At 41.1% G+C, this 25684-nt stretch overlaps 1 protein-coding gene across 1 annotated transcript in view; it reads right to left on the reverse strand.

Annotated features, from left to right (window-relative positions):
* LOC115135663 (transmembrane protein 164-like) overlaps window positions 1-17665 on the reverse strand; it is a 49527-nt gene extending 31862 nt beyond the window's left edge. The window contains exon 1 of the mRNA XM_029670567.2: window positions 16498-17665. Coding sequence (XP_029526427.1) covers window positions 16498-16935 — 438 coding nt within the window. The 5' untranslated portion in view covers window positions 16936-17665. The remainder of the gene's footprint in view (window positions 1-16497) is intronic.
* Between the last annotated feature and the right edge of the window lie 8019 nt (window positions 17666-25684).

A 25684-nucleotide genomic window follows, 5' to 3' on the forward strand; every position in this document is an offset into this window, starting at 1 on the left:
CATTCCCAAACCAGAAACAGTGGATTGATGGCTGCATTCGTGTGAAACTGAAAGCGTGAACCACTGCTTTTAACCAGGGCAAGGTGACCGGAAACATGACCGAATACAAACAGTGTAGCTATTCCCTCCAGAAGGCAATCAAACAAGCTAAGCGTCAGTATAGAGACAATGTAGAGTCGCAATTCAACGGCTCAGACACAAGAGGTATGTGGCAGGGTCTACAGCCAATCACGGATTACAAAAAGAAAACCAGCCCCGTCTCGGACCAGGATGTCTTGCTCCCAGTCAGAATAAATAACTTTTTTGCCCGCTTTGAGGACAATACAGTGCCACTAACACGGCCCGCAACCAAAACCTGCGGACTCTCCTTCACTGCAGCCGATGTGAGTAAAACATTTAAACGTGTTAACCCTCGCAAGGCTGCAGGCCCAGACGCCATGCCCAGACGCCATCCCCAGCCGCATCCTCAGAGCATGTGCAGACCAGCTGGCTGGTGTGTTTACGGACATATTCAATTCATCCTTATCCCAGTCTGCTGTTCCCACATGCTTCAAGAGGGCCACCATTGTCCCTGTTCCCAAGAAAGCTAAGGTAACTGAGCTAAACGACTACCGCCCCGTAGCACTCACTTCCGTCATCATGAAGTGCTTTGAGAGACTAGTCAAGGACCATATCACCTCCACCCTACCTAGACCCACTCCAATTTGCTTACCGCCCAAATAGGTCCACAGATGACACAATCGCAACCACACTGCACACTCCCCTAACCCATCTGGACAAGAGGAATACCTATGTGAGAATGCTGTTCATCGACTACAGCTCAGCATTTAACACTATAGTACCCTCCGAACACATCATCAAGCTCGAGACCCTGGGTCTCGACCCCGCCCTGTGCAACTGGGTACTGGACTTCCTGACGGGCCGCCCCCAGGTGGTGAGGGTAGGTAACAACATCTCCACCCCGCTGATCCTCAACACTGGGGCCCCACAAGAGTGCGTTCTGAGCCCTCTCCTGTACTCCCTGTTCACCCACAACTGCGTGGCCAAGATTGCGGACGACACTACAGTGGTAGGGTTGATTACCAACAACGACGAGACGGCCTACAGGGCCGAGGTGAGGGCCCTCGGAGTGTGGTGTCAGGAAAATAACCTCACACTCAACGTCAACAAAACAAAGGAGATGATTGTGGACTTCAGGAAACAGCAGAGGGAGCACCCCCCTATCCACATCGACGGGACAGTAGTGGAGAGGGTAGTAAGTTTTAAGTTCCTCGGCGTACACATCACGGACAAACTGAATTGGTCCACCCACACAGACAGCGTCGTGAAGAAGGCGCAGCAGCAGGATCAAGTTACAACCTGCCAACTTCTTGACAGGTAGCTGAACTAGCCAACGGAGTCGTTATGATTTTTTCCGGCCGCTCAGCAAGGAAGAAGCCACTGCTCCAAAGCTGCCATATGCACATTACGTAATTATGACATAACATTGAAGGTTGTGCAATGTAACATCAATATTTAGACTTAAGGATGCCACCCGTTAGATAAAATACAGAACGGTTCAGTATTTCACTGAAAGAATAAAAGTCTTGTTTTCGAGATTATATTTTCCGGATTCAACCATATTAATGACCTAAGGCTCGTATTTCTGTGTGTTATATAATAATTAAGTCATTTGCCAGCAGCTCTTCACTGTGCTTCAAGCATTGTGCTTCCTGACGGGCCGCCCCCAGATGGTGAGGGTAGGTAGCAACAGATCTGCCACGCTGATCCTCAACACTAGAGTTCCCCAGGGGTGCGTGCTCAGTCCCCTCCTGTACTCCCTGTTCACCCACGGCTGCATGGCCAGGCATAACTCCAACACCATCATTAAGTTTGCAGACAACACAACAGTGGTAGGCCTGATCACTGACAACGACGAGACAGCCTATAGGGAGGTCAGAGACCTGACCTAACAATCTATCCCTCAACGTAACCAAGACTATGGAGATGATTTTGGACTACAGGAAAAGCAGGACTGAGCACTCCCCCATTCTCATCGATGGGGCTGTAGTGGAGCAGGTTAAGAGCTTCAAGTTCCTTGGTGTCCACATCAACAACAAACTAGATTGGTCCAAACACACCAAGACAGTCGTGAAGAGGGCACGACAAAGCCTATTTCCCCTCAGGAAACTAAAAGATTTGGCATGGGTCCTGAGATCCTTTAAAGGTTCTACAGCTGCAACAGAGAGCATCCAACCTGACTGGTTGCATCACTGCCTGGTACGGCAATTGCTCGTCCTCTGACCACTAGGCACTACAGAGGGTAGTGCGTCCGGACCAGTAAATCACTGGGGCTAAGCTGCCTGCCATCTAGGACATCTACACCAGGCGGTGTCAGAGGAAGGTCCTAAAAATTGCCAAAGACTCCAGCCAGAGTTCTCTCTCTACTACCACATGGCAAGTAGTACCGGAGTGCCAAGTCTAGGACAAAAAGGCTTCAACAGTTTTTACCAAAAAGCCATAAGACTCCTGAAGGAAATCACACACAGAACGAGCTGTATGGCTGGTGGCATTGTCATGCTGGAGGGTCATGTCAGGATGAGCCTGCAGGAAGGGTACCACAAGGGAGGATGTCTTCCCTGTAACGCACAGCGCTGAGATTGCCTGCAATGACAACAAGCTCAGTCCGATGATTCTGTGACACACCGCCACAGACCATGACAGACCCTCCACCTCCAAATTGATTCCGCTCCAGAGTACAGGCCTCGGTGTAACGCTCATTCCTTCGACGATAAACGCAAATCCGACCATCACCCCTGGTGAGACAAAACCGGTGGGTTTGTGTCCATAGGCAACATTGTTGCCAGTGATGTCTGGTGAGGACCTGCCTTACAACAGGCCTACAAGCCCTCAGTCCAGCCTCTCTCAGCCTATTGCGGACAGTCTGAGCACTGATGGGGGGATTGTGCATTCCTGGTGTAACTCGGGCAGTTGTTGTTGCCATCCTGTACCTGTCCCGCATGTTTGATGTTCCGATCCTGTGCAGGTGTTGTTACACGTGGTCTGCCACTGCGAGGGCAATCAGCTGTCCGTCCTGTCTCCTTGTAGCGCTGTCTTAGGCGTCGCACAGTACGGACATTGCAATTCATTGCCCTGGCCACATTTGCAGTCCTCAAGCCTCCTTGCACGTTCACACATATGAGCAAGAACTCTGTGAATCTTTCTTTTGGTGTTTTTCAAAGTCAGTAGAAAGGCCTCTTCAGTGTCCTATGTTTTCATAACTGTGACCTTAATTGCCTACTGTCTGTAAGCTGTTAGTGTCTTAACGACCGTTCCACAGGTGCATGTTCATTAATTGTTTATGGTTCATTGAACAAGCATGGGAAACATTGTATAAACCCTTTACAATGAAGATCTGTTAAGTTATTTGGATTTTTACAAATTATCTTTGAAAGACAGGGTCCTGAAAAAGGGACATTTCTTTTTTTGCTGAGTTTATATCCAGTCCCCCCCATTTGAAGATAGTGCCCGCTCTAGCCGTAACCAAGATTTGCAGCAAAACATTTGAATGACCCCCTTTCTTGATGTCGGAGAGAAAAATAAAATACACATTTTTAAGTACATTTCCTGCGATTCTACACATTTTGCCACTGGGCAGAGAGAAAATGTGGCAGTTTAAAAGCTAATTTCCAGCCATTTTAAAAGGTTTTACTACGAGGTATGCCATGTTAATATGACATCCAAGTGAGAATAACTAACAAACTCAACGGCGACCCTCTGGGGGGGTCAGGGCCCTGGGCATGTGCCCTGCGAGCCCAGTCAGCATTCGGCCATAATTACTACAAGTTTAGATAGCTGGCTAGGCTAACTACCGATCTACAAATTGTTAGCTGATTGAGTGACTATCAGTCACTAGACAAAAACTAGAATACATTCTAGTACTAGAATGTATTCTACTATTCTCACTCAAATACCCTCTAAAAGGTGAAATTCTGTACTGTAGCCTCATGAAACATTTGATCTCAAATCCAAATTGCTAGAGAATAGGGCCAAATGTTTTTTTTGTTTTTTTTAAACAGAGGGGAGGGTAAGTTAGGATTTTGCTTGGCTTGGGCGGTATCCAGATCATCATAGTGTCCTCATCCCTGGACTGACAGTATTACTGACATAGCACAAGAGTGGGCGCTAAAAATGCAAGAAAAGACCATTGGACCTCTGCAAATTCTTTTAGAATTCTGGTACAAATTAATTACAAAATCACAGATGCTGTTAGCTAAATGCTAATGACCGAAAATGAACATAAACTAATTGCAAAGACAGGCACATTCAGCTCAAAGTTATACAAGCATAGCTAGCAGCTAATGAATGTCATTTTTGGTGAGTGTGTATATTTACAAGCGAAAGTAAACAAGAGAAATTGTGCAAATATAAAGTTGTGATGCATGCTTTTCTGAAGAAAGAGCAATACGTGTACACTGAGCACAGGGGAGAATAAAAGAGGAATTAAACACTAGTAGGAAGTACATGGGGGAAAAAAATGGCAATTGGACTTCTGGCAGAAAGCCATTATAAGATGCACTACATGACCAAAAGTATGTGGACACCTGCTCGTCAAACATCTCATTCCAAAATCACGGGCATTAAAATACAGTTGGTCCCCCCTCTGCTGCTATAACAGCCTTCACTCTTCTGGGAAGGCTTTCCACTAATGTTGGAACATTGCTGCGGCTTCCATTCAGCCACAAGAGCATGAGTGAGGTTGGGCACTGATGTTGGGCAATTAGATCTGGCTCGCAGTTGGCGCTGCAATTCATCCCAAAGGTGTTTGATGGGGTTGCGGTCAGGGCAGTTAAGTTCTTCCACACTGATCAACAAACCTTTTCTGTATGGACTTTGCTTTGTGCACGGGGGGCATTGTTATGCTGAAACAGGAAATGACATTTCCCAAACTGTTGCCACAAAGTTGGAAGCACAGAATCGTCTAGAATGTCATTGCATGCTGTTGCGTTAAGACTTCCCTTCACCTACCACTTTGCGGCTGAGCTGTTGGCCAAGACAAGTCATCAGTGGCTAAATAAATTCAACCACACCTTTGTTTCATTACAAAACCGTAGAGCAACATCTGTCCAGTGAAGTCCAAACAGTTACATAGCCTACAGCATGGTGAAGCAAGGTAAATGTGTCCGACAATTTCGGACTACTAAACGATTGATTTAGAACCACGGAGAATTACCGCAAGTCGCAAAGAAAACAGGAGCGGCCTCCACTCTTCCAGCACCATTTCAACATCTACTCACCTATGATAAGTCTAATACAGTGACAACTAAAAGATACCAAAAACGATTTAGCACAGTCAAGCTAAATATATTGTGGCTGTCCATGGTACTAATTTCTGTGTGCAAGTAGAAAAAAACATGTGGACTCACCCTACTTGTAGAGTAATGCCATCCTCTTTCATGTTGCCTAAACTGTCATACAGTACACACTTTTAGTTTGTTGTCCTAGTCTACCTGGCTAAAATGCTTGCTCGCTTGCCTAACTTACTTTCATGGACACCGATGCACCAGGCTAGCTAGTTAACATTAGACTTCTACATTTTAATCTTATTTAACTAGGCAGGCAAGTCAGTTAATTAAGAACACATTTTTATTTCCAATGACATCTAGCTACATATTGACCTTCTATCCTCTCAGGCCAGGGGCACAATGTATGAATTTATGGTTGGATCAGAATCATTGGCCAGTACGAAGAATTAAGCAATACCACAAGTCCAAATCCTTATCTTCATCCATGGCGAATTTAGGAAAAGGACAATTTTAGCTAGCTAGACAACACAATGAGATGCAACAATCCAAGTTGTTTTTCGTCAATGACATTTGGCTTCTGATGTGATCAGTCTGATGCTTTCTTGACACTTTTTTTGGTGCGCCAGGACCATTCACAGCTGAGCTCACTCAGTTGCTTTCTCTAGTGAGATACATTTCCTTCAATTTGCAAGAGGCTGAATGTATGAAAACAAAGAGAGACGAAAGATACAAATTAATGTTTTTTTTTTCGTACATTTTTTGGGGAAGCCTGGCTTCCCTTGACATCCATGAACACACACCACTGGGTATCTAACAACAAAAACATGTTTTGGCCAAGGCATGGCGCATTCTTATTTGCATGTCCAGGCAGGTAACTGAATGTGCAGCACCAAGCGAAGGAACCATTCCGGAATCCAGAGGCCCCATGCTAAGCCCTGCAGTCATATATTTCCTGTTCTCTGCTGGGTGCTATGGCATGGTGAGCCATGTTGTCATCTGCTTAGTTGTGTTGTTCAGTACTATAGACCCTTACCACAGCTGGCCCATGCTCCCCCAACACCAATTAAAGAAGCATACATTCTTCTAACCCAGGATAATCAATCTCCAGAGACTGGTTCAGCTCATATTCAATCCAACATCCTGGGACATACACATGGGACAATTCTCTTTCCAGGGATATCATTTTGGGTGCTATTTAATGTGATAATGACAGGACAAAGCATTAGTTATTTGAGTGCACAGCTTCACGCTGTGCTTCCAGTGAGACGGCGGTGTGTAACAATGGGAATGCAATCCAAACATATCAATGTCCAGGTGGCACACTTACAAGATCTAGAAGCCTCTAGGTTACAAGGGACGCTTAAGCTACATACAAGGTTCAGTTGTTTGAGCCGGCCAGAAAAGTGATCAACTGACCAAGGTATTCCTGTTTGATATTACCACCAGCTTTTACATTGTAGGTTGATTCACTGAGTGATTTAGCAATCATTTGACACAAACGCAAATTGATAGAAGAACCATTGCCTAAATGAGTTTGTCATCGGTCTTCTTGACTGGCACTGTCCCACTCTCATACTGACAACACTGGAACTCAGTTGCCCTGGGTGCAGGTACCTAACCCCATAGACCTCTCTGGCACTCACCTCTGCATAGCTCATAAGTGACGGCCTTTATTTAACTAGGCAAGTCACTAACTACAGTATATACAGTTCAACCATGGAGCCCACCTCCCCACCCTTAAAGAAAACATACATTTTGTTGTTGCTGCATTTATTCTAAAGCATACTACACCGCAGAAATATCCATTGTTCCTTTGCATGTAAAACCCCCAACTAACTCCAAAATAATGGTCACAGCAGCAGCTCATCTTTGTCCAGACTGACCAGATGCCAGACGGATGCTGATGAGGGGCCACAGAACAGACCTGTAATTCTAAACCTCTGGGCCCGGTTTCTCAAAATCATCTTAAAGCTAAGTTCGTCGTTAGAACCTTTGTAGGATCATCGTCTAGTCTCCAAGAGGTTCCCAAAAACATAGTCATTAACTTGAAAACCTCATCTAGAACAGCTAAGTGTGTTGTTAGATGCTTTGCCATTCTGCGTTACTTTATAGATCTCCTCGAAACATAGATAAACCATGTGATTCTGTCTCTGTGACCGCCGATAACTTCCGACTACAAATGCAAAAGTTTCCAATGTCTTCGCAATTGATATAAACAAGCAACATATAGCCTAAAAAGATGCTTAAATGAAAAAATATATAAAATAGTAGGCTATAGGCCTATTTCAATCATATTGAAATACATTTTATGTTCAATCAATCGAGTTCTATTTTGCTACTTGTAGGCTCAATATATTTACCGAATGTGTAACCCTAACATGTGTGCAATGATGTGCCAAATCAGTGATTTAGTAGGCGATCTGTAGGTATCCAGATAGTCATACCGGGATATTCGGTAATACCGGCACTGAACACAAAGGGCTCTGTTTTCAAACACCACTGATACTCTAATTCGAAGGTTAGCAATGCTAACAAGTACATGTAAAACCACAGAGAATGCTAACTAAATGCTAACAAGCACATTGCAAACATTATAGAGTCTGACCTAAACTATACAAGTAATTTAAAAAATGCTACTCACAGTTTGCTGTATGCACAAAATAAATATTAGACAGCAAGGCTTTTGATCCAGGAGAGGATTGTCTGCTGAAACGAAGCCAATGCTGTATTTTATAAGAAGCTAACAGGGTAGCTAGACAGCCAACTAACTACTAAATTAGAAAACCAAATGCACAACTCCAGAGCATTTAGCACATTTTAAGACAGTTAACTTAATAGTTCAAAGAAATCTAGCTGGCAAACACTTAGTTGTGAATTCCATATTGTAATCAGATCACAGTGAGTGACTCACAAGGCTCCGGTCTCGTTGTTGTGGTTTTTGTTTACAAGCACACTTGACTGGGGATTACCGGTAAATTTCATAATTAAAAATGTTACAGGTTAAATGAAGAACACAATCTTCCTTATCTCCTAATGTATTGAGAGAAAAAAAAAGTGCTACTAATGTTCACATTTATTAAAAAACTTCAAATAAATAGTTGACTGTATTGAAAAATAATCCCGTGGCTTTTTCCAAATACCCAGGTATACACGGTATACTTTCCAAATCTATGATTTAGTGCATTTTTATTGGGTAAGCATTAGAATAAACCACAATATTTTCAGCCATAGGTTGTAATGGGTATAGAAGCCCGTTCCCGCCACCAATAAAATTGAATCTGACTATGAGTTATGAGATAGTTAAATAAATAAAATGACTTACTAAAAGCAAGCCAGTTAACAACAAATTCTCATTTACAACGACGGCCTACCAAAAGGCAAAAGACCTCCTGCAGAGACGGGGGCTGGGATTTAAAAAATAACTAATGTAGGACAACACACACATCACGACAAGAGAGACAACATAACATAAGACAACAACATAGCAAGGCAGCAACACAGTATGGGAGCAGCACAAAACATGGTACAAACATTATTGGCACAGACAACAGCACAAAGGGCAAGAAGGTAGAATTAGGGTTGCAACATTCCAGGAACTTTCAATAAATGCACTGGTATTACAAAAATCCTGGTTTGACGTTTATGGATTTCCTGCTTATTCCATCCTGAATCCTCCCTACCTCTAACCGGGATTTCCAGACACCGGGGGAATTTATTGAAAATTCCAGTCATTTTGCAACCCTAGTCATAGTTATGAGACAGGTTTAGGCAATCGGTATCACATGAATTCAATGTGCACTTTGCATCAGGCCCTCAACTTTCAAGGATAACCTTATGTATATCCTAAAGTCACTCACCCATTGTATACGTGTGCGTGAGAGTGAGCGAGCGAGAAAGCGTGTGTGGTGATTGTTTCATGTTAATGGATTGGAGAGTTTTGTTAAAGTGAGATGACATCTGGTTGACATCAGATTGAATGAATTCAATTAAATCCATTAAAAAAAGGGGCAACCTGGGATTGGTACATCCTTTTGGGGGTTTTAAATTATTAATATATAGCCATAAGGCACACACGTACACAGTTTGGGCTCTGCCTGTGCAGAGCACATGCCTCTTTTCCCTTCCCGTCTCCAAAGTGCCCTTTTGGGTGGTAGTATAATGTCCCCCAAAATAACAACTTAATACATTTTTTTGTCATTGTTGTCACTTGTTCGGAACCCACTGCCCGCAAGTCATCATGACGTTAAAAACTCACACCCCTGTCCATTGGTTGCGCCTGTTGATCTGCCCTGTACGGAGATAGCATGCTCCTGTTTGTGCCTGTTTCCCAGTCTGCCCTGGTCGAAGATTGTGCACGCCCGGTCACCAGTCAAGTGTGTGTGTCTAGCTACCTAGTTTAAATATTAACAATACTGCCACAGCAGTATAAGATTTGATTAACACTTGATTGAGCCTTCATCGTCAATATTCGGTCTGGTTGGCTGATACCCGCAGCAGAGAGGCAGAAAGACAGTGAGGAGCGGCTACATCAACAACCCTCCGACCCAACTCCATCCCATCTTCAGTCTGAAGTTGCACATGTGTCAGGGAAGCAGCAACACAGGTAGTCTAGCTAACCACCTTATTAGAGCTGGGCAGTATACTCTATTTTACTATACACCAGTATTGATGCATGGACCGGTTTGGGCTTTTACTTCCGTCTATAACGTTTTTTCAATGTTTGGTTTGTTAAGTGTGATACGCAACTCAGGCGTAACTCAGGCTGCATACCACACCAAGCCCTGCCCCTCAAGGAGAGAGCAGTTGCTTAACCATGGAGTTACACATTTTCTTGCCATTCACTCTGAAGTCTGCATGGTCAAACGGATGCAAAAAGATGTTGGTGAAAACGATACTGCTTTCCACAAGCCTTCTACAATTACACTATTAGTTTGTGTTCCTTACTCTCTGCTAGTTTGCCTTAGCCACTAATGCTAATCACTAGTTAGCTAGCTTGCTAAATGTACCAAGAGTCAGAGCAAACTTAGATCGTACTACTGTAGGCCTAGATAATCATATTGTTTGTGCAATGGTATCTTAAATCAGAGAGGAATGGGTGAAACATGAATAGTTTAGCTAGCTGGCTAGCTACATGAGGTAAGAAAACATGGAACGTAACATCTAATTAGGTTTCCCTGGAAACATTAACCAACCCTTTGGTTCTTACCCTGTCAATAATTCCTCCCTGGCTTATTGATTTGTTATGTCAAACAACAATGCATTCAAGGTGCTGCCCACTATATGTGACTTGTTTCAGGAAACTAGGTGTATGTCGCGTGTCACTACTTCACAGGAAAGCAATTTGAAAGTAAACCTTTTTTGACAGAAATGCCTTCTGGAACATGTGAACTTTCATGTGCCTAAATAACAAATGTGTATGCCATCTGTAAATATGAATAGAATTATGAGCCTAGTTGGTTTAGCCACAGGAAAAGAAAGCAACCTTCCCACTAGCCATGATTGGCTGAAATAATAAGTGGGCTGGACATGCCATGAGTTCAGATTGGTCTGCCATGTAGCACGCTTCTCTCCATTCAGCTGGTCAGGTAGGTAATCCTGTCTAATGTATTTATTTTAATATATATATATTATAGTAGAACTGCATAAGTGTTGCTCTCCACTTTCTGGATAGCTAAGGTGGAGAAAACACCGGTCTCTGGATTACATCTTCAAACTAAGGGTAACCATGGCATCCGTGATGAAGAGGGAGAAGCATCCACCCATGTATCAGATATTACACATTTCTAATTTTGTCAGAAAGTCATTTTCATTTCAAGTTAGTGTACTGTTAGCTAGCTAGCTAACGTTACGTGTATGATCTGTGTAGTAATATTATTTGTATCTAAAACATTAGCTGTCAGAGCAGCTTACCGATCACTGTACCTGTACACACCCAACTACCTCATCCCCATATTATTACTTACCCTCTTGCACCCCAGTATCTCTACTTGCACATCATCATCTGCACATCCATCACTCCAGTATTAATGCTAAATTGTAATTATTTCGCCTCTATGGCCTATTTATTGCCTACCTCCTTACTCTTCTACATTTGCACACACTACATAGATTTTTCTATTTTTCTTTCCTAATGTGTTATTGACTGTACGTTTGTTTTGTGTAACTCTGTTGTTGTTTTAGTCGCACTGCTTTGCTTTATCTTGGCCAGGCCACAGTTGTAAATGAGAACTTGTTCTCAACTGGCCTACCTGGTTAAATAAAGGTGAAATAAAAATGAAAAAACAAATCTGAGCCATTTGCTTTGCTAGTTAAAGCCTAATGTTAGCTAGCTAACATTGAACCGGGTTGGTTAGCTCAAGCAGGGTAGTAATGTCATGAGTTGGGATAATGGTTCATTTAGTTTAACATGTCTTAACAAAAGACTACACTATGCAAGTAACCATTTCAATAGAATGTTAATGATGTCACTGCGAAAACTGTTGATAGCCAGAGTGAATTTACCAGTTACATCTATCTACTCCGATTTCAGAGCACTTACCCGAGTGTGCCAGAGCACAGAATAACTCTGGAATTTACAAACGCTCAACACCCGTTGATTACGGATGGTGTCAGTAAACTTGCCAAAAAAACAAATTGTTGCCAGCAGCACAGTTGCAGACACCAACACTGTGGATAGCATAAAAATAGTCTCACGAGCTCTGCTAGGGCAGGTATAATGGTCAGAGTGAGTTCTCTCATTTGTGTCTGGAAGTAGCTTGTAAGCTAGTCAATGTTAGCTTGGGTGCTTGACAGCTGTTAGGAAAGAAAGCTGGAATCAACCCTTTTCTCAAGTGAGGTTACAAGTTTATCAACTTTCAATGCAGAATTACTTTCCCATTGTTCCTCAACTGTCTAGCTCTACTAGAAGTCTCTACTTCTATCCAATGTAAAAAACACCATTTCCAATTTTGCTCCTATGATTAAAACGAGCCGGTCGGTCACATTCTGCTATAGAATAATTCTATTTCCACGATTCAAACAGTTCACTAATTAACAAGGCCTTTTTTCAGCATTGAGCAAATTTCTAGTCTGCCGAGTGCAAACTTAGACATTGCACAGAAAATTCTGTGCAACTTCCAGCATGTTTACTCTGAACACAGGCTTTACCCACTTTAAGTTCCAGTTAACAGTGACCAAGTAGGGTACTTTGGCTATTTGATCATACAAGAGTAGCCTACCATCAAAAACAATGGAGAAAATGCAGCCCGTAGCATTTTAACATGGAAATAGCTGTTACATCATTCAGCCTACCGAAGCAGCCAATGTGTGGTGTTCAATGTAGACCTACATTTCATGACACTTTGAAGAAAAAAAACATGCAGGGCTTGATATTAACCTGTTTATCCACTTGTCCTTCAGACAAGGAGGTGACTGAAAATGTTGTGTTGTTTGATGCAAGAAACCGCTTTTCAAAATAAACTGCATTATTCCCATACCATTATTACAGAGAATCAGACAAATTATGCTACCCTTTGCCTATTGGCTACTTAGCTTATTCAAGCCTGTCTCAAAATATAACACTGCCCCTTTAAGACAAAAAAAAGCTTGACTTGCTTTTCTAAGATGTCTAGAAATGTATACGTTAGTGCTTTTGCAGGAAGCAATCGCTCCCCTATTGCTGACTACAAATGATCTATAACTGAGCTAACAACTCACTAGCAACAAATATGAACAAATGTACACGCGTGGCTACATGCAGCTCTCTCTTTGATCTCATAACAAGCGCATCTACTCACGACTACTCATGCTGTAAACACAGTCCAGTTCAACGTAAAATGGCACAGATCCATATACGGCAATGGTCTATTTGCATATAAGCAATACAATCCTAATCAGAGGCGTTTTATCTACAACAAAATCTCTTGCATAGTTTGTTTTGTTTCGGTATGCTGCATTTAAAGTGGCTAATATGGCATTGATTCAATCACAATTGCCACAAAGAGAAACGTTGATAGTGTTAACTAACAGGGAAAACTCTAGAAAGTTTAGCGAAGTTCAACCTCGTGCTTCTCTCCGTGGGCTGATATTTCTTAAGCACGGCAGTCTTGGGGCTACTGCACGGCAGTCTTGGGGCTACTGCACACACACGCATGCAGCTTAGAGGAAACATTGGTTGCCACCCTAGGGTCATGACCTACTCGTAAAGGATATTTAGAACTTTTATTAATAAAAAAAAAAAGTTTAATCTAAAATATTGTGATATGATATTTTGGCCATATCACCCAGCCTTACACCAAATACAAAAGCCAGCCATATATCATGAGTTAGATGATGAATATTATGAAGTTACTATTGATAAAAGCATCAAAGATAAATAAATCGAGCAAGCAGATTTAAAGGAGCTGGGGAGAAACTGGGTCTTAACCAATATTTGTCTGGTAAATAAGGAGTAAGTGCAAACAAGCTAGGTAAACGGTCAAACACTTGGCAGCCTGTGAAAAGGTGTTTGCATATACAGCAGTCAACAGAGTGACTGATTGCAGAGATATGACTGTTGGTGATGGCATTTAATCAGATGTGTTAATGTAAAAGATTAGACTGCACCGACTTCATTTGATGTAACAACTTTTTTTTTCTTCTTTTTTAAACACTGGAGGAGGTACAACAACTATTAAAAAAACATATGAAAGAAATGTGTACATGCAACAAGTAAGTTCGTACCACACTTTCCGTCAACCTGGACTCAGGGGTAGACGTAACATAGTAAATGTAAATCGTTCCTCCTCCATTTAGTATGATATGTTACATTTTGCATGGTATGTATTTATTTGTGGATATCCATCATCCATTTCATATGATATGTACAAATTACAATTCGTACAATATGTTATGAATTTGTAAAACGTATAATATGTTGCGAATTCCAATTTGTTGTGGCTAACGTTAGCTAGGTGGATAACGTTAGCTAGGGTTAGAGGCAATGTTCCCTTCACTCTAAGGGCCTGCCACGCAGAAGAAATAGCAGCCTGTGCAGAGAAGCACGAGATTGAACTTCACTGAGCTTTCTAGTGTGCGAATTGTGATCGAATCAATGCAATATTAGCCACTTTCAATGCAGCATACCGAATCAAAATGAACTATGCAACAGATTTTCTTGTAGGCTGAGCGCATTGGAGTAGGATTCTAATGCATTGATAGGCAAAACTAAGGCCCATACTTTTCACATATCGGTGCGCCATAACCAATCCGAGCTGCAGTATCCCTACATGCAAATAGACCATTGCCATATATGGATCTGTGTCGTTTACTTCGAACTGGACTGCGTTTACAGCATGTCGCGAGTATACGTACTTGTTTTGAGCTCAAAGCAAGAGCTGCATATAGTCACGTGTGTACATTTGTTCATATTCGTTGCTAGTAAGTGAGTTATTAGCCCAGTTATAGCTAATTTCTAGTCAGCAATGGGGGAGTGGTTGCTTCCTACAAGAGCACAAAATGTGTACATTTCTAGCCATCTTTGAAAAGCAAGTCCGGTAAAGAGCTTTTTTTCCTGTCTTAAAGGGGAAGTGTTGTATTGGAGACATGCTTGAATAAACTAAGTAGCCAATAGGCAGACGGTAGCATAGTTTGTCTGATTCTCTGTGACAAGTGGATAAACAGTCTAATGCCAATCCCGACATGTTTTTTTCTCCAAAAGTCTCATAGAATGTAGGCCTACATTGTACACCACACATCGGCTGCTACTGTAGGCTGAATGATAGAACAGCCGTGTAAAAATGTTATGGGATGCTTTTTCCCCATTGTTTTTTTATGGAAGGCAACTCAGATAGGCTACATTTTGATCAAATAGCCACAGTAGCCTACTTGGTCACTATAACTAACTTAAAGCAGGTGCAGCCTCAGTGTTCACAGTATACATGCACCAGACGTTGCACAGAACTTTCACAATGTTCCAGTTTGCACACACCAGACCTGACATTTGCGCAGTGATGCATTTTTTTTTGAAGGAACATCGGTAAGGGGTTATGGTTAGAGTTAGGGGAAGGGTTAGCTAACATGCTAAGTAGTTGCAAAGTAGCAAAATTTCTAAAGTTGTCCGTTATGAGATTCAAACACGCAACCGTTGGGTTGCTAGATGTTCGCATTATACACCCACCCATTTATCCTCCTTTCATTTTTTACTTTAAGTAACCATACCAAACAAAATATCATACTAACATTTACTATGTTACGTCTAGTCTATGAGACAAGGGTGTTTAAGTTTAGACTTGGGCTTCAGTGCCCAATAAACAGACTTTCTTTATGACTGCAGTATTGTCCTAACATGCCCTTTTTCTTATCAATGATCTGAAACTGGTAACATTGCATATTACAAGATTCAACATGATCCTTTCAGTTAATTTGAGTGGGATTAAATCAGACAATTACAGTGCAGTGCACCCATTTGGGAAGAGGGATACTCATGAAAGACGTTACAAGACGAGCCCTGCCCTCTGTTGAGTGTTCTCCAAATGTTGTTGGCTGTGGTTCAATATACACACACACCTTATAGTCAGACTGAGGCTGACTGAACAAACCACTAGTCATGATATCCTCAAATAATTTCTCTATTTCTATTACTTTTCTTCACCATGAGTCTCTAGTTTTGTCCCCTCTTTGCCATCAAGACTCCCTTCAAGTTTAGGCAACATCAATATAACTCAAGAAATAGGGAGTGAGGCTAGTGAATCGGTTTACCATGTCAGATTGTGCTTTAAGTTTTCATCCTAGTAAGGCATTCCTTTGATTTTACAATTTCCTCCATCACTAATGCTGATTACGCAAGTAAAACACAGGGTCGGTTGTAATTAAACTACATAGTGTATTGCCATATCCACATGAAAGATATTCATAAATCTGCTAGTGGGTGAGTGTTCTCCAGTCCAGATTGTGAGCTATGTATGCTAAACCTAGAAGTTGAGTGAAAACATGGTAGAACATTTCTACTTAATGTTAGACACGATGGAAAGGCAAAACTGTTTTACCCGAGAGGCAGATAAAATGCTTACTTAGGGGATCATGTGCTGAAACGGACACAATGGGCATAATCTTTGTACATAGCATTGGTCTCTACACAGACATTCACAATGCACATTCAACACTAAAAAAGTAGTGCTGGTAGGCCGATCTTAAATTCAACGTCTGCTAAAGGACTTAAATGTAAGTTACAATTTAAACTTGAGGGATATCTTACCTGCACCATGGTCATAACATGACATGGATTCAGTAGGTATATTACTGTCTTGGTGGCGAATTTGAATCCGACCTCTACTCCAAACGTCATACACAGAGCAACCAGCAACAGGTTCTTGCCGAAACTGTCCTGTTTCGTCCTTGGCCCATCTTTCGCAATCTCTTTGAGTTCTTTACAAATATTGATTTTTCTCAATGCGACGACAACTTCCACGATGGAAATCAGAACCATGACAAAACTCTCGCTGATACGTTGTTGCGGTGCAAGAAAGGCGGCACATTCTGGGCCCCCGTTGCCTTCAAACTTTGGGTCCACGCCGCCATACAACCAGTCTAAAAGACTGTAAATGTTATATCTAGACATATTCCTCTTCTCGTGTTGGAAAAGGTAGGAACAAGACGGAATAAAAGACAGTACACTGACTTCTTGTCGAAACATGAACTGCAGTATTTCACCTCGGCAGTGATCTCTATAAAGCTGAGGCAGAAATGTATCCACCAAAGCTGCCACCGCCTCCTATTCTTGACAAGTAGTAATAGTAGCAACAAATCAGCTAGCTTGCGTGGACGGGAACTCGGTGGCGAACAGTGCCAGACCAAATTCCAGAGTGGGGGGTCTCTAGCAAACTATAGCTACTTCTCATTGACATGGAAACGTGGACATTCAAATGACAGCTGTGATTACAGTAGCTAACAGCATGTCATGGCCATGTCACCAATTTGCAGTGGAAAATAGCTAACTGCAAGCAATTGCTAACGTTAGCTAGCAGGTGGCAGCCACATCCGTTTGCCAAATATATTGGCTAACCGGTAGGGAAAAAAAATAGTCAAACAATTTCTAAAACGTCCATCTGTAGTTCTTCCGATGCTATATCTCACGAGAGGTAATTTTCAGCATCCAGTTGCACGATGTGTCACAAACCAGCAGAACTATTTTACATCGATCCAGCACAAGTGTAGAAGTAGCTACTGACTGTTAGCTAGCTACTGTATCTAACTAAATTGTTATATTACAACTATATGTGATTTAACGTGCATCACAAGATACAGTTCTTGCTGCAGCGATATTTTATATTAAATAATGTTATAGCTTTGGTCACAAAACCAGTATAGCTCTTTTACATCCAGTTAGTCGTGAACCATTTCAATTTGTCTGTACACTAAATTACTTCCTGGATTGGATAGCTGTATTTAACCCCGCCTTCTTTCCAAGTAACGTTCAGTTAACCCCTTGATGCTAGACCCTAATGTGTACATATACTGTATGCCTATAAACGTACAATATTCTTTATCTGATGCGTAAAACATATACAAATGCATTCAATAAGAATTTACAACAGTGTTCCAGATTTATGGAACAGTTTCCCCTGTCAAGTAAGAGAGAGGCAAACACCATTGAGGTTTTAAAAATGTAATTTGAGATAGAAACCAATGTATTAAGCTGTTCAAATAAAGTTTAGAATTATTATTTCAGTTGACAATTAGAGACACTTTAATTTAGTGGACCTATGTTGGGTGTAGCCATAGGGTGTGTCTTTCGCAGTATCCTCAGCAATCGGCGTATTCGGTAATCTGTGCTGTTTAGTCTTGTTGCGGACAAGGCAGCATCGTGCATTGTCCAGAAACATACAACATGTCTTTTCCATACATTTTTTAAAATCAAAATCAATCACTTTTGCATGGGGAAGACAGAATCCTAGTAATTACTTCACGTGCTTAAAAACGTCACTTTTGTTTTGAGCCGATTTTTAAAAATGATTATTCTTCAATGTACAATGTCCTAGGAGCAATCTTGCAAACACCACCTCTTACTTCCTCTCTTATCTTGTTTGTAAGATTGTTCCTAAGACATTGTACATTGAAGAATAATCATAATCATCTCGCCCGGGCACATGCGTAGCCTTGTTCAGAATCGGCTGAAAGTTGAACGCTTTCGATTTGGAACCGGGTTGCCTCCCGGGCAAATCCGAATTTTGAATCTTGGTCCACCAACATTTGGAGGGCCCTTGGGCTCAGAGTCCCATCTCTTTTTATTATTATTATAATTGATTTGTATTTTATTTCAACTTTATTTAACTAGGCAAGTCAGTTAAGAACAATTTCTTATTTACAATGACGGCCTACACCGGGCATACCTGGACCGACCAAAACCTGGGCCAATTGTGCACACCTTATGGGACTCCCAATAATGGCCAGTTGTGAAACAGCCTGCCACACATCTATCAAAATGGCCCTGATCTTACATTTGTCTTCACCTCTACCCAGTAGAACATTAATATCAATTTTGATCTTGTTTAAAGCTTTTTTGGCCATCTGGTCTACAATTTAATTCACTTCCACACACAAATGGACTGGGACCCAGTAGAATCTTACTACTACACCCATTCTCTCAATTCTCCATAATAACATGAATTCCTCCAATAGTAGGTCACTCCTATTAGATTTGCCAGCTGATACACTATTCAATACAGACAGGGAATCTGAGCATGTTATAATTCTGACAGGTTGAACGTCCTCAATCCAGTCACTTTACCTCTACCTACATGTACATATTACCTCAATTACCTCGACTAACCTGTGCCCACACACATTGACTCTGTACCGGTACCCCCTGTATACAGCCCCACTACTGTTATTTTATTGTTGCTCCTTAGTAGTTGCTCTCAAATCAAAATCAAATAATTATCTCCAACAGTTCAACTGAGTATACTGACAGTTCATTTGTTAGTCTTCTATATATCTCCACATCAAATTCAGGAATGTAAATCCTTGCTCTGGTGTGAAAAACTGTAAAAATGCTTTAAAACTTCTTCCAATGTAATTGTAAACCAGTTTCCCTATATCACTGACTTCTGACAAATCTTTTACTTTCTTTACCAAGGTTAGATCAACAACAGGATCTGGGACTAACCATGGAGGAACATCCCTTATCACCACAGAGGGGCCAACCTCCAATTCCCTCAAACTACTCTCATCAGCAAGCTTTCCAACTGTCCAACCAAAACCACTGCCTAGTCTAACAGTATATTCCCTACAGTCATCTAGAACAATAGCAGTGGGATGATCAACCTCACAGCCTTTCAGCCTAACCCAATAAGCGAATGACAATTTATTTCACTGTATATCCAAAGGAATCTCACCTACCTCTACTAATAAGGCAACTGCTCGGCATCCGACCGTAAGGCGCTACAGAGGGTAGTGCGTAAGGCCCAGTACATCACTGTGGCCAAGCTTCCTGCCATCTAGGACCTCTATACTAGGCGATGTCAGAGGAAGACTCCAGTCACCTAAGTCATAGACTGTTCTCTCTGCTACCGCATGGCAAGCGGTACCGGAGCGCCAAGTCTAGGTCCAAAAGGCTCCTTAACAGCTTCTACCTCCAAACCATAAGTCTGCTGTACAATTAATCAAATGGCTACCAGGACTATTTGTATTGACCCCCCCCCCCCCCCTTGTTTTTACACTGCTGCTACCTGCTGTTTATTATCTATGCATAGTCACTTTACCCCTACCTACATGTACAAATGATCTCCACTAACCTGTACCCCCGCACAGTGACTCGGTACCGGTACCCCCTGTATATAGCCTCGATATTGTTATTTTACTGTGTTACTTTTAACACATTTTTACTTAAGTATTTGCTAAATCTTTCTTGAAATGCACTGTTGGTTAAGGGCTTATAAGTAGTCATTTCACGGTAAGGTCTACACCTGTTGTATTTGGTGCATGTGACAAATACAATTTGATTTGATACAGATGTTGATTTAAATGAACCAATACATATCCTTAAAGCTATATACTCGATTCTGTCCAGCCTCTGAAGCCAAGTCTTCGTCGCTGTTCCAAAAACTATACACCCATCGTCAATTGGCGTCCTGATCAGAGCTCTATAAATATCCATCAATGATTGTCTGTCAGCACCAGAGAGTGCATAAGAATCACCACCTTCTTACACTTTGTTTCAACATTTATGGCACGATCTTTCCATGTATATCGCTCATTGAACCAAAGACCCAAATATTTGTACTTTAAAAGCCCTCCTCATAGACTGTCCATAATGAAACAACTGTATATTTTCAGCAACTTTCTTCTTTGAGAAGAACATACAGCAAGACCTGACCATTTAAAACCCCAGTCAATCGACCATCTTTCAACATCCTCTATAGCTTGTTGAATAAATTTGGTCACGAGAGACTTTCCTTCCCCTCTTCCAAATAGCTACTTCTTCAGCATATAGAGAAGCCCCAATGCCCCTACCTACATTCGAAAATACATTGTTAATCATAATATTGGAGAAAATAGGACTGATAGCACTGCCTTGAGGAATACCATTGTCAACTCCGTAGGCATCAGATATATAGAAAAATGGCATAGATACCCATTTTAACTTGAAAAGATTGATTAAATAAGAAGTCCAAAATCCAGTTATATAATCTCCCACCAATACCAAGTCTTTTTATCTTAATCAGTAGGCTCTCTCCATATAGTGTCATATGCCTTTTCAATTGCAAAAAAGACATTAACCATTACTTCTTTCATGACCAGAGTTTTTTCAACTTCATTGCTCACCTTTACTAATGCATCCAAAGTAGATCTATCTACCTTTACAGAATCCACTTCGACATTGACTCAATAAACCTCTATGTTCCAGGAAATAGGACAATCTGTTAACTATCATCTTTTCCATCAGTTTATACAAGTTAGAGGTCAGTGCTTTTGGTCTGTAATTATCAGCACATGAAGGGTCCTTACCAGGCTTTTCAAATGGTAATATTACTGCACGTTTCCAACCAGAAGGTACTTTTTATTGAACCTTTATTTAACTAGGTAATTCAGTTAAGAACAAATTCTTATTTACGATACCGGTCTACGTCGGCCAAACACGGACGATGCTGGGCCAATTGTGCGCCGCCCTATGGGACTCCCAATCACGTCCGGTTGTGATACAGCCTGGATAGATATAACCCCCTCACTTCAAATCGTATTAAATAATCCCAGGAGAACATACATAACCTCACCAGGTATATGGTTAAACATTACATAACACAACTGATTATGATCTTCGGCTGTATATCGACAGTATCCATTTTCATCAAATCAAATGTTATTGGTCACATGCGCCGAATACAACAGGTGTAGAATTTACCGTGAAATGCTTACTTACAAGCCCTTAACCAACAATGCAGTTCAAGAAATAGAGTTGATAAAATATTTACTAAATGAACTAAAGTTTTAAAAAATCGAATCAATCATAAAGTAACAAGAAAATGTATATAACAATAATGAGGCTATATACAGGGGGTACCGGTACCGAGTCACTGTGCGGGGGTACAGGTTAGTCATGTTAATTTGTAAAGGGACTATGCATAGATAATAAACAGCAAGTAGCAGCTGTGTAAAAAAGGGGGGGGTTGGACCTAGACTTGGCGCTCCGGTAACGCTTGCCGTGCGGTAGCAGAGAGAACAGTCTATGACTTGGGTGACCGGAGTCAGATTTTTTTTGTTTACAGGTCCTGGATGTCAGGAAGCTTGGCCCCAGTGATGTATTGGGCCGTACTCACTACCCTCTGTAGCGCCTTGCGGTTAGATGCCGAGCAGTTACCATACCAGGCGGTAATGCAACCGGTCAGGATGCTCTCGATGGTGGAGCTGTAGAACTTTTTGAGGATCTGAGGACCTATGCCAAATCTTTTCAGTATCCTGTGGGAGAAAAGGTGTTGTCGTGCCCTTTTGAACACTGTCTTGGTGTGTTTGGACCATGATAGATTGTTGGTGATGTGGACACCAATGAACTTGATGTACACATTAACATGAGCATGTAAAATCTCACTTGCATTGCCTTATATACTTTGTCCAAATAACCCCACTTTGTACCCTAGCTAAAGTCTTTTTTTCAATCAATTAAGGCCATTTTTTACCCACAAACCCAGGCGAGATTAATCAAACCCCCTCATTATTAGCGCGTGCACGCCCTCTAGTGGTTTTCATTTTTCTTCACAGCTGAAGTGACCCAGGAAATTTCATAGGAGGACATATCATCTGATATCACTCCATGTCTGCACTCCCCTCCCTGAAGCTTGTGCTTTCCCACCTGTCCATGGAGAGAACCTACAGGAGATGGATAATCTATCCAATGGACTTGTAGGGTTCATGCAGCAATGGCTTTTTTTTTTTTTTTTACAAGAATATACTTTTTGGCTCAGAACTTGCATATCATTTGCACTGAACATTAAGTAGCTAGGATTAGAGAATGCAACCAAGATGTAAAGGTAAATGTGCCACCCTGTCTTGACTTAATCTGTGCTTTGGTTTTACCAACAAAAGCCTGATGTTTTAGTCTGATCTAATACTGGCTCCCTCCCAGTGAACATCAAAGACAATGTATATACAGACAGAAAAAAGCCCCACCCACACTCTGGGGTGGGCGGTAGTGATGAGCAGTTACTTGCTGTACTTTGGGCTTCAAAACACTAAAAAAATTCCCCTCTATGGATGCTGGTGTCAGTATGATTCACCAAAATGTTTATGCAAATGAAAAACTTCTAATGGAGTGCACAGCGAAAATAATGAAATTCTGATTTCTTGAAAAGATTATGAGATCACAGGAGGTCAACTTCGCCCCCACCCATCACACTCTCGCTGTTGTAAAAAGTTTTTTTTAGGTCAACACATACAATCCATACTTGGAAATGTCCAGTAATATCAAAGGCATAAACATTTGTAATAAGTGTCTTTAATTTTATTTTGTATTATTAAACTTTATCTACTTACTACTTTGTAGCTACTTTGCAACTACTTAGCATGTTAGCTAACCCTTCCCCTAACCCTTAGCCCTAGGGTTCTGAAACTTTTTGGGCCACGGACCCCTTTTGCAATAGCAAATTCATCAGTGACCCCCTCATTATCAGAACACAGCGCGAGTGAGATAATAAATTGCATACAAGGAGTTTTACCATGACTTCGTGTACAAGGCCGGAAGTAACAAATCTCGGTTTCTTGGAAGGAACAATTTAAAGGTTCAGCTCTTGGCATTGGAGAGAAAAAAAAACAGTTTAAGCTCATTTCCTGCTATTCTAACTTTGGTAAATAGTTTATATTAAGATATCCTTCCCATCAATACTGTCCCAGCCCATCAATACTGTCCCAGCCCATCAATACTGTCCCAGCATCAACCGTTAGGGCCAGTTCTATGACTGTCTGGCAAATGTGTTACGAGCCTGTTATCTTGTGGTCATCACACAACACCTGTATTGAACTTTCAAGAATAAAGTCGTAACAAGTCTGATAATTCTCTGAACTTTTCAGAAAAAGTTGTGATCTTAATAACCTTAATTGTTTTGTTTTTTTAACAGATTCTTCTGAAAGTCTGTAAAAATGTAAATGTGAATATGAAATGTATTCATGAAATAAAAATGCTCCTTTACTGTCTTTTGTTCTTAAAGGAATGTACATCACCCTGGTCATATGGCCTAATCCTTGTTTATTATTTTCATGGCCAGTAGCAAGAGAGAGGACAAAAAACAACACAACTAAAACTTTCACTAACATGATCTATTGTCTGTAACAAAGAACATAGTCACTACTGTTGTATTCTGTTCTTATGGGAAAAAAAGACAACAGAACATTTGCAAAAAGCACAAAAATCTGAAGTCATAATACACAATCCATTGACAATGTCAAATGAAACACTGTTCTCTCTTATCTTGACACTAAATATTAACCCAGTAAGTATTATGAAGCAATATGATGAAGCAAGTACTAATCCAACTGCTAATGTTTAAAATAAAATGTGGTTATTAAACTCCCTGCTAATAATGTTCATAATGACACACAAGTTATGTAAATATTGAGCGTAAGTGCGTCAAAGAGCTACAAGAATTGGCTGTGGGGACATTCCCTAAAAGCTGACTAATTCATAATTCCCATCCAGGTGCCGGGAGAGACCCAGGGGAAATTTGATCGAGTGTGACATTACTAAACCATAGTCACTGTCCCCTCCACTGTCACACAAACTTTTCAAGGCAACCCAGAGTAACCTGTCCTCTCAGACAACACAAACATAGGGCAACTCAATGTTTAAACGACTCTCTTCTGCAACCGAGGAAGTAACCTTTTTCTTCTTAGAATTCGGGGTCTACTGAAGCAGGAAGGATGTGGAGCAATAGGCAGTGCTGCAGAGAGGCACCAAACGAGAGATTCAGGTGGAGACAGGTCCACACAAACCAGCGGGTAGGTCTATGAAGAAATTGTTTCATCTTGAATGTTCATACAGTTTTGATGGTGAAATAATATTGATAAAATAACAAGCTGCAGGAGAATAAATGTATTGCAGCCTCTTGTATAGTTTAAGTCTTTAAAAAGCAACTATTGGCTGTTTCACATATCTAGTGGTTGAAAAGGAATCATCATGAAAGTAGATTTTAGATTCTATATAGTTGGAATAAAATGTAGCTAATTTGTATAAAGATGAAAAGATAAGATTCTGACCCTACATTCATTAAATATGGAAGTAAAGGTTGTGCCATTAACATTAAAAGTCAGATTTGGTAAATGTGACATGTTAATTAACATTAACCATCCAATGAACATAGACATCACCCATCCTTAATGAACATAGACATCACCCATCCTTAATGAACAGGACATTTCCTTGTGAGAAATGAATGTGTGAATGAATGTTGTAAAGGTAGTGTGGACACTCTTTGGAAATAAATATGTCAACTCTGTGAATGATAACTGGGGCATGGCGCTCCTTTCTCCGTCCTACAAAGATATACACACTTTCACTTTAAAACAGCATGTAAAACACAACATGTGAGATTGGGCTTCTGACAAACCTTGCTGCAATGATATGTACTGTAACTCAAAGTTAATGGAGATGTAAAACTGGATTACATTTTAATAAAGAATATATTATTGTATCTTTTCCAAGTGTTTCTTGGGCTCAAGAAGTGGTTGTTTGTAATCAATAAGGCAAACATTTGCCTTTAAATTGCCAGGTTAGCATGGTTAAAATATATGCATTGCCATCTATTTTTATTAAAGAGAATGGTTAGATTTTCACAGCTCAAAGATTGGAAATATTTCAATTGCCATTGAGCTGCAGGCGCCTTCAAGACGGATCTGAACTCTCAACATGGGTCACTAACACCAAGATGTCCATGGCTCACCCAGTACTCAGTGTAAGG

This window comes from Oncorhynchus nerka, linkage group LG10 (genome assembly GCF_034236695.1).
Source record: "Oncorhynchus nerka isolate Pitt River linkage group LG10, Oner_Uvic_2.0, whole genome shotgun sequence".
Taxonomy (NCBI): domain Eukaryota; kingdom Metazoa; phylum Chordata; class Actinopteri; order Salmoniformes; family Salmonidae; genus Oncorhynchus; species Oncorhynchus nerka.